The sequence below is a fragment of the Ciconia boyciana genome, chromosome 1, assembly GCF_034638445.1.
Source record: "Ciconia boyciana chromosome 1, ASM3463844v1, whole genome shotgun sequence".
Classification (NCBI taxonomy): domain Eukaryota; kingdom Metazoa; phylum Chordata; class Aves; order Ciconiiformes; family Ciconiidae; genus Ciconia; species Ciconia boyciana.
In genome coordinates this window covers 148403714-148414161 of record NC_132934.1, presented here as the reverse complement: position 1 = coordinate 148414161, position 10448 = coordinate 148403714, and the positions used below count along the sequence as shown (strand labels likewise).

The following is a 10448-nucleotide window of genomic DNA, read 5'->3' as shown; positions in this document are numbered from 1 at the left end:
GAAGGGGCTGTTAGGTGCCCCTGAAGGCATCTCTCCTCCAGCCTGAACCAGTCCAGTTGCCCCTGCATCACCTCATGGGGCAAGTGCTCCAGTCCCCACCACCTTGAAGGCCCTCCATGAGCTCCCTCCAGTTTGTCCATGCCCTTCCTGTATTGTGGGGCCAAAACTGGACACTCTACCCTAGACATGGTCTAACAATAGCCAAATAACTCATCACTTCCCTCTATCTACCAGCCAAACTTCTGTTAATACAGCCCAAATCAGGAACTTACCAGTGAAAAACCCCTAAAAAAACCCCCGCAGGTTTCTCAGGGTTTGTTGTTAGAGGGGTTCCCCAATCCAGGTCACATAGGGCTGTACCAGCATAACTGCGATGGTACCATGCCATGGTACTAGAACTAAGTAGCCAAGGAGGGGAAGGGAGGGATAACAAAGGCCTTGAGAAAGCCAATGCTATGGGACACTATGCTCAGGAATCCCAACCTGGTGTGCATCCCCAGACCCTGGCTTTTACTATGCTCTTTTCACAGAATCACATAGGTTGGAAAAGACCTTTAAGATCATTGAGTCCAACCGTAAACCTAACACTACCAAGACCACCACTACACCATGTCCCTAAGCACCTCATCCAAACGTCTTCTAAACACTTCCACGGATGGCAACTCAACCACTTCCCTGGGCAGCCTGTTCCAATGCTTGACAACCCTTTCAGTGAAGTAAAATTTCCCAATATCCAATCTAAACGTGCCCTGACGCAACTTGAGGCCATTTCCTCTCGTCCTATCACTTGTTACCTGGGAGAAGAGACCAACCCCCACCTCGCTACAACCTCCTTTCAGGTAGCTGTAGAGAGCGATAAGGTCTCCCCTCAGCCTCCTTTTCTCCAGGTTATACAACCCCAGTTCCCTCAGCCGCTCCTCACAAGACTTGTGCTCCAGACCCTTCACCAGCTTCGTTGCCCTTCTCTGGACACGCTCCAGCACCTCAATGTCTCTCTTGTAGTGAGGGGCCCAAAAGTGAACACAGTATTTGAGGTGTGGCCTCACCAGTGCCAAGTACAGGGGGACAATCACTTCCCTAGTCCTGCTGGCCACACTATTTTTGATACAAGGCAGGATGCCATTGGCTTTCTTGGCCACCTGGGCACACTGCTGGCTCATATTCAGCCGGCTGTCAACCAACACCCCCTTTTCTTCCTAAGGAAGTAACTGCCTAGGACTTTGAGTTTTATGCCCATAAATGTCTCCACCTACCAAAACATCACCCCACTCCATACAGTACAAGCACAATTGGCTGCACCACAGGTTTAAAGGCATGATTTCAGTAAAAAAGGGCACATGCTCAGAATATCTCTCATAAGTGACTCATTTGTGCTTTACAATAGCCAGTAAGGCAAGGCTAAAAAAAACCAACACATCGTTTGATCCAATAGTGCCTGTGTGTAACCACAGTACTTGTTCCACTTCTTTCAAAGTGCTTTGGATTCATCAGTTATGATACTCAACCCCTTAGTTATTCAAAATAAGAATTAAATCATTAAAATGTCCACGATGATTTTAATATCTTATCATGCTGTTTGGGATGCATATTCTGAAATGCTGGGCAAATATATTATCTAGTCAAGAGGGCAAGCTTACCATTCATTACGCTATTAAAGAAGATGTTCTAAATATAAAATGCACTGTTGGATTAGAAAGTTATAGGTATTCAGATGACTGATTTTCTTTGAATACAGTTGGAACCAGGCAATGCTACACTACAACCCAATGAAATCTAGTACCTGCTTCAATAAAAAAGGACAAGAATAATTAATGATTGCAAGTTTATTATATGGAACAGCAAATTCCAGACAACAGAGTCACATAGTAGACAACCAGTGCAACAGGAAGTCTCTTTTCTTTGTATAAACCAAGTCATCAAGCTGGTAAATTGACCCATGAACTTCATATTCCATGGTACTCTGAAACAAATTAACACAATATTATATTTTATGTTGAAATGTTGATCTGAATATGCTTTGTATTCAGTTATGTACGACTGGTCCTTCCCAAAGTTAGAAATGAAATAGCTTCAAATTCTAGCACCAGAAGATTAAGATGGATGAGAGTTTGGAAGTTTGGGTAAGTGCCCAGATCTGTTATTTGTACTCAAACATGAATCCTCCCTCCTCACACAGTTCTCTCTATACCATGTCCTACCACCACTGTCCTTTTAGGGTAGGGAGGCATGATGTGCATCTTCCAGCTAGGTTGACTGTGGATAAAATTTCCTGCTATATATAAGGCTAGGGCATCATTATAGATTAGTGGCTTCTACACTAGCCATTTAATGAGATCTGTTTGATAGTACAGCAATTCTACTAACACCAGAGTACATCAGAGTACTGTGAAGCAAGTTTACTCTAATTGTTCTTGAACTGTTTTGCCCAAAAGCTATAGGGACTCTTTGTTTGGCTTATCTTAGTGGTTGTCAGCTCATGCTTCCAGTTTTTCTAAGCAGCTCTGGGCAGCACTACCTGTCCCTACAGGTTTCATAGCTATGAAACATTTTCTGCACACGTGTACCTAACACCACAAGAACTGCACTGGCTCAAACCAGAGATCCATCTAGCTCCTTATCTTCCTTTCATCCTTAAGAAGCAATGGACACCCAGGGCAGTGCCTAAGTCCAAAACAAGCAAGTAACAACACTGCTCTACAACACTCTCCCAAGTCTTCAGTTCCTTTCTTTCCAAAATGGTTTAATCCTGAATATACAGCAAATGTATTCTTTCTTCATGTTTTCTTTGCAGTTTCTTTCCTATCCTTCTGTCCTGTCCCAAAAAAACCAAATCCTTTCAGTCAACCACTAGAAGTAATTCTTGCATTGCAAACAGAAAATGGTGATCTTTCCTTGTGGGGTAAGAGATTGGAAGAAGAGACAGAAGGAGGGAACACATGTACATTGACTGTCTTGTCCATTTCCCATTAAAGCTCACTAAGACCTTTAATAGACACTTTCAAAGATGGACATGCAAGTGCTAGGTGATATTATTAGATTTCACTGTCTTCCTTCCTTACATCCATACCCCTGCTCTTTCTAGTTAATGTTTACTCCAAAACAGGTCCTAATTCTGATGTGAGGATGACTCCCACCTGCATGCAGAATCTGTATTAGTGGGCTCTCATGTAGGATTAGGTGACTGAAGCTCTCTTGAAACAGAGAGGAGTCCAGCTTTCGTGTTCCAAGTACAGTTTACACCCTCTGTTTTTAAACTTTTAATTCCTGTACCATTTCTATCATTTTGCAGAGGATGAAAGCTCCTCTTTACTGAACCTTAAAGAGAGAAGGAAACAATCCTTTTGTCAAGAGCATACACTGTAAGTCTCTGAGGATGAAAAAATGCATTTCTGCCCAGACACCTCCTAGTGACCATATGAAACATCCATGTTGGTATCTAGCTTTGTAATACTTCTCAGTAACTCATTCTGTCACAAGGATCATCATTATTGATAAAAACAGAACAAATTCTTGTCACTTTTGGATGCCTACGTACCACTGCCTTCAATAGTTCTTCCATTTCGAGGCTGAAAAATATAATAGTTAGATGGTTGTACAGGAGTATTAGATGCCAGATTTATAAGCACACCAAGATACATCTCCCATCATGCAGATAGAGTACATAAGGCTACAGTAAGATTTCCTTTAAAGGGACAACATGTCAAATACCAGGGGATCCATGCAGGGTGGGTTTTGCCTTTGAATCTGAGAAATAGTCATTCAGCCTCTGTCCAAACAGCTAAACAGTCTGAATTTAATTATTCTCATTAAGGGTCTTGGTCCCAATTCATTGGGGTACTACACAGATGCCCAAGAAAGAGCATATAAATATAAATACCAGCACTGAAAGTACCTGGCTGGACACACCTGAAGTAAGCTAAAATGTACAGCTGAATTGGGACTCTGGTTACCTGCTACAACCTACTTTATAACTTTTTTAATGTGTTGAAGATATTCATAAAAACTAGCTTGGTGTTAATCACAGATTGTCTACACTAGCATATTCTGCATTAGATAGTGCCATAGTTCAGCAAGCCAATGGGTGAAAAACATGAGAAATGATGATTATGTCCATAATTTTGCTTTGACTTTTCACCCTGTTATGCAGTGTGCCATCGCTTACTGGCCAGACCTTTCAGACCAAGTGGACATTCAGCTCACACACGTTTTATCTGGTGAATTTGGCATCAGTGCACCTTGGCAGTCTCAGAGATACAAGCCACAAACTACTTCTGTCTTTGGATGATTTGGCTCAAAATAACATTTGCAGAGTCACCTCTTCAAATAAAAAAAGTGTTTAATCCATTACTACCCCAGATCTCATTATCTCGTCATCTTTTAGTTGAACCATAGCTTTTTAAGCAAATGGCTCGCTAAGCTTTTAAGCAAGGGATATTCGGCCTCTACTCAAAACAAGTGCAGCAAGAATTTGTGAAGGAAAACAGCTGCTGGACTATGGATATAACATTGTCAGTGATTCAGAATCTTTAATAAGTAAGAGATTCAGATACCCTGAAAAGGAAAAAAGGCCGTCCTAGAGTCCCATGACTATTCTGTAAAATAAAACACAAACAATAACAAAATACTTTAAACTCAGTTCCATAGATCTGTTGACAAGTTTTGGTGTCATTCCATTAGAATAATTCAGGGCCATTCCATTAGAATAATTCCATTAGAATAATTCCATCAATAAATTCAGGGCCTTTTTCAGCAGCATGCAAACAACAAGATGTTGATAGTCCCCAATGCCCATTCATCTGGAATGCTGATTAAAAATTAATACCCAAAAGGCATTGTCAAGAACTATCCATTCTGTCTAGTGTAAATATACTAAATTACCATAATTAAAGATTCACGGGCTTTAGAAAAAAAAAATGTATAAAAGCTTCACACATGGAGGATTGCTTTGCAGAAGCACTCACTTTCCAACCACTAAGAAAACCCAAGCTGACTTTAAGCAGCAAAAGAAATACAGAAAAGGCTGTACTTCCCTGTCCATTGCTACTCACTTGTCTTCACATTTACATACCTTCTTTGTATACTTTGCAGCAGCAATCTGCGATTCCTGCAAGTAGACAGTGTAAGTTAATCAAGATGCTGTCATTTCTTTGGTTTCTTACAGCAATCCTCTGTCACTGATGATGTTGCTCCACTCCATGTGAGAAAGGAGATATTACACATATCAGACAGATACAAGAACAGCAAACGGATCTTTTTAAAGATTGGTTAAGGCAAGATTTAAAATCAGTGTTACCCCATTCGTTACCATCATTCAACATGCTTCCCTCACTGTCCGGCAAAGCACAGCTGTGCTCTGGGAGGTGAAGCAAAGCTCCGCCTGGAGTGAACACAGCAGCTCCATTCCTCAGGCTTGAATTGTACTGATAGCTCTTACCTCATTAAAATGGGGCTGCTCTCCATCTTTCAGACTGCCCTTGGTTTTAACCCAGGCATGACTGCTGGTTTTAAGCCTTCCCCTGCACCCTTTATTCTTCAGAAAATTGCTCATTTTTCTACTCAGCCTTATATCAAGGAATAACACTGCCCCATGACTTCATGGGAGCAGACTGAGCTCAGGGTCTAACAAAGGCCCAAACCTGCAGTCTGGTACGTCTGGTTTGGGAGCCCTCCTGCCCATGGCACAGCTGCCTGGGTGCACGATCCCAGCTGGGGATAGCTCTGTGTGCCACAGCCACAGTTACATCAGTGAACGGGTTTAGTTACCTGGGGTGGGCTTGAAAAACCAGCACATATAATGAGCAAGGATGGGAAGACAGGGGAAGAGAACACAGGAAAAGCATGTGGATGGGAAACTGGAGAGGAGGAATTTAAAAAGACAAAAATATATGAGCAAGAAGGAGGGAATCAGGATTCAGGGTATGAGGTGAACATTTCCTCTTGTTAAACTGTTCTTGGTTCAAGCCTCAATGCAATGACTTATAGAGCAACTGACATCAACTTACAGGGCTATGAAATACTATGGAAGAAAAAAGTGCTTGGTCAATCAAGGTGCTTTAAAGGATGCAGAGGAGGAGACTACAACAAAGAGATGCTGTGAACACTAGTTTTGTTCCAAGATGATTATTACTTACCAAAGATAGACTGACTCATGACTTAGCCTGCAGTTTCAAATATCCTAGCTAATTTATAACAGATGAGTTTACTATGTAGAAGAAACATGGTAAAAACTGAGCTTCTAAACAGTCTGTCAGCTTGACTTTAGGATGGAAATTTCAGACTGTCATGGAGGTGATTGCGATGTAGCTGGGTTTAGATATTTAGTTCTTTTTGATTGCTTTGAAAGTGCCATCTGCAAGATTTACCCAAAGCTTAGACATTGAACTTAAATAGTCTATTAGCTCTCCCAAAAAATTTTAAGTTCCCCAGATGGAGTTCAAGTCTCATTAATGCTAAAATTGCTATTGACTTTGCCTTTCATAGTGCTGAGACATCACTCCTTTTCTTGAAACACCATCTACCTTCTCTACATAATCTGTAACTCTGACTGGATCAAATTTTTTTTAAAAATCCACACAAATATGGGATCATGCAGAAGGCTGAAGTCCAGCTGAAATCAGTATGATTTTGTAACCGTTTCATTGGGCACACTACATATAGACATGTGTTTGCAGTGTCTTCAAGATTCCTTGTGGGCTGAGAAAGTACAGCTTCATGTTATAAGAGATTTGACCAGCTGGGTAAAAATTTTTACTTTTTGCATAGCTCTTTTTCCATATCTCACATTTAGATTTGATCTACCACTTAATCAGACCACACCAAGAAATCATATTGCAGGTATGTAGCTGATACTAGTCATATCTGTTGAAAGGATATCATATGAGATCCAGCTCCCAATCTTGAGGACACAGAGGGTGAATTTTTTTTGCAGAGTTCGTAACTAAAATAGTAACCAGCAACAGGGCTCCATTCAAAGTTACCGGATGATTCTGGATGTCACCTCATTAGCTAAGCTGCAGAAGTGTAGGAGTCAATACTGAACTCAAAACATTTATTAGATGTTTAAGACTGAAATGCTAGAATTTTTTATACAATCAAGTTCCATATTGTAGAGTTTTATGGATGCTTTAGGAAAGCATGCTTAGAATTATAATAAGCTAAAGACACTGGCAAGAAGAGATATTGAAATACATGTCAAAATACTTTCTATTATTGTCTTGAAGGCTCTACTCATGATATGAAAAAACAGGACTCAAAAACTCCACAAGTAAATTGGCCTTTTTAAAATTCATTCAGCCCCTGGGTATGTTATGGGAATGGCTCTTAATAAACTGGTGATAATAAAGAAGTGATACAAAGCAGAGCTGACATTCAGCTAGGTCCTAATATGGCTGCACCAATGAAGAGCTATACTCAATAACTCCTCAACTTAATCATTTGGATCTTACTCAGAAATACAAAAAACCAAGCTCAAGTAGAGTATTAAAATCAGTAAAGCAACTCATATGCCTCCATGTTCAGCATGAGCTGAAGTATGCTGTTGATCCAAAGCTGCATATATTTTTAGCATATTTAACCCTGTATTATCCAAAAGTGAGGGTCAGGTTAAAATACTGACCCCAGCTGCAAGCAGGTGTTTTGGTTCTTGAGCTCTGAATTGGTGAAAACCAGCAATTTGATATATAATTTAATGGAGTTAAGAATTACATGCAAACTACTAAGGAGAAGGAAAAAAATCTTTATATAATCTCCTACATCTCCTAAACCATGATTAGATTATACATTATTGTTTGGAGAGAAATATCAAGAAGTCAGTTTTGGAGGGGTTGCTTTTTAAGCTTAAGGAGGGAGAGGATGCTTTGAAGTATTGAAGAATTACACCTTACCTCATTTGTATGCATGCTGTTGAATATGGAATAACAAAGATCCAAAACAGTGCTGGAGATCTGCAAAACCAAAGAGTACTTTAATACATTTACTGGGAAGATGTGGTGTACATGGTTTGACAGAGAACAGGCTTGATTCTGATCCCAGCACAATGTAAATTGAACACAGTTCCACTAAAACCACTCAGAGCAGGGCAAGACTTACTGAAGCTATTATGAGCTGAAAAACTAGTATTTTGTACGAGGAGAATACACACAATACTACTGACTACAATCTAGCCTTGTGCTGTAAAGAGACCTCAATCAGCCTCTTGTATTTAAAATACATTTTCCTACACTAAGTGTTCTACAAATAGGTTTGTGTTTTGGCATACTTGATCTACACTCAATTTCATCTATAAGCATTTCAGTCAATCAGTACCATAATCTTTAACCATATACTGAAATATACTGTCCCACACTCACTGCCACAGGACAAGGATTTGCTGATGCATGCAATCGCATTAGACAAGAAATAACTACGGCTCCAAAGGAAGTAAGATGTAAGACACCTGAACAACTGGCTCTGGGAACTATTTTCCACCAGTCTCGGTTTACAAAACAGAAAGATTTCCACGTGAAACAAAAAATCGGCACAAAATGCTGAAAATTTCCAGATAATTGCTGATCCTACAAAGGTTTTCTCTCCCCTTTGAAAGAGAAAGTGACCCTTGGGCTTGGTATCAAATGCAGTGGGGCTGATCTTTCAAAGTTACCCAGTAGTCTAAAGTGTTTGCAAGCCCTGGGCCAGAGACACCACAGCAGAAACGAGCTGTGAAACCTCCCCCTTGCTCCCCTCTCCTCTGAGCACCAGCCAGCCACCACCACAGAGCCGGGACCAGGCAGGAGCCGGCCTCTAACTCCTACAGCACTGACGGGCACTTCTTGCTTCAGTGCTAGGCACCACTGTGATGGGAAGAAAAGCACATTTTTTCTTTCGCTAGGTCTGAGTTAGCTCTGCAGAGAGGAGAGTGCATACACCAGCAACCTTGCTCTACTCTCTGGAGGAGGCTCTGCCACCTGCGGCCACTGATGCTGAGGGTTACATGGGGAAATTAGTATGGCTGAAGGAGTCCTAGCAGATCAAACAGATTACCAAAGTCAGCTTACCTGGGGTTGATTAGACAGTTCCATCCACTGACTGAAACACAGCGCCAGTTGCTTTAAAAGTAAAAGTTAGATGTTAACAGGGGGCTTTCATACCTTGGGACCTGTGTTTTAGCTCAGGGAGTCAGGACTGGCCAGTCATTAGCCCACCTGGCTTTTGCTGACCCAGGTATCCTATTCTGCACAGAGCTGCACATCACAGCCCCGCCTGTACCCGTCCCGTCCCATCCACCTCCCCGGGCAGCCAAGGGCTTCACCCTCCCTGCTCTCTTTACCACCCACCCCAGGGACTTCACAACGTGTTCCCACTCCGTTGCCCATTTCCTACCGCTTCTCCCTGCCACGGGCGAGTCTCCTTTCCCACCTGCCTCGGCCAGCCCGGCTCTGCCCCACAGCTTCAGGCGGGCTGCTGGGGAAGGCGCAGCGGGACGTACCTGGCTCTTGGGCAGCTCCACGCCGTCCCCGTAACGCGAGAAAGGCTGGGGGAACCCTGCGGGGACACGGGGGGACACGGCTATGCCAAGATGCCGCGGAGCCCAGCCCCGCCGGCGCCCCTCGATGGGAGACGACCCCTTCCGAGGTCTGGGGCTTCGCTTGTGTTCTTCCCCCCCTCCTCCTCCCCCCCGTGCCGGGACGTACCTGAGCCCCGCGGGAGGGCGCAGAGGCAGCAGGCGGCGAGCAGCCAGGGCAGGGCGGGCGGGGCCATAGCGGGGCAGCGGACAGACGGACGGACGAGAGGACGGGCCGCCTTTATGGGGCCGGGCCGCCTTTATGGGGCCGCGCCGAGCTCGGGCCGCCGCCGAGCCAATGGGCGCCGGGGCGGCCCCGCCGCCGCCGCCGCCGCCGCCCCCCGCCGCTTCCCTGGCCCGGCCCGCGGGAGGGCCAGCGGGAGGGGAGGCTGCCGGGGTCCCGCATTAGGCAGCCCGTCCTCCGCCCTTTGGAACCCTCCGCCAAAGGTGGTTGTCTAGCGGAGGTGACAGAAAGGAAGGAGGGAGGGGAGGCAAGAAGCGGCTGTGCAAGGGGAAGCGACGGAGCTGCTGGGATTTTCATTTTAAACAGAAAATTCAGTTTTGTAGTTGGGCTTACGGAGTCTTTGGAAAAGAATTCTCCTCGTGGCAGCTTGGGAGATAAAGTTTGCCTTCTAATTAGAAGGGATGTGCACTTTCATATCGAACAAGTCCCGGGCCATCTTATTATATTTACCTTCATGTGAAATAAGGAAAGCCATCCACCTCTTATTTCATGTCATAGTAGGTAAGGCTGCAGACAAGACATAACAGAAAGGTGATTCTCTGTTCTTCCTGATTTAATCATTGGGTTTGACTTTGGAAAATGCTTCCCGGCTTTCTCTGTGCTAGTTCGAAGGGCAATGCTTTCTAATCAGACCTGAGATGGAGAACGGCAGAGTCCTCTCAACCT

The 10448-nt window shown here is 43.6% G+C and overlaps 1 protein-coding gene across 1 annotated transcript; it reads right to left on the bottom strand.

The window, feature by feature from the left end:
- Nucleotides 1-2706: 2706 nt before the first annotated feature.
- On the bottom strand, nt 2707-9772 carry NMS (neuromedin S). Its single transcript, XM_072853294.1, has 8 exons — nt 9669-9772; nt 9464-9519; nt 9033-9083; nt 7884-7943; nt 5069-5104; nt 4551-4592; nt 3536-3566; nt 2707-2812 (listed from the first exon to the last, which is right to left on the bottom strand). The coding sequence occupies exons 1-8, from the start codon at nt 9733-9735 to the stop codon at nt 2775-2777; spliced, it is 381 nt and encodes a 126-aa protein (XP_072709395.1). The 5' UTR covers nt 9736-9772; the 3' UTR covers nt 2707-2774.
- Nucleotides 9773-10448: the final 676 nt, after the last annotated feature.

Coding starts and splice junctions, on each gene's coding strand:
- NMS (XM_072853294.1), bottom strand. CDS start 9,735: ATGGCCCCGCCCGCCCTGCCCTGGCTGCTCGCCGCCTGCTGCCTCTGC. Junction 9,520..9,668: donor CGCCCTCCCGCGGGGCTCAG/GTACGTCCCGGC, acceptor GTGTCCCCGCAG/GGTTCCCCCAGCCTTTCTCG. Junction 4,593..5,068: donor CTGCAAAGTATACAAAGAAG/GTATGTAAATGT, acceptor TTTATTTTACAG/AATAGTCATGGGACTCTAGG.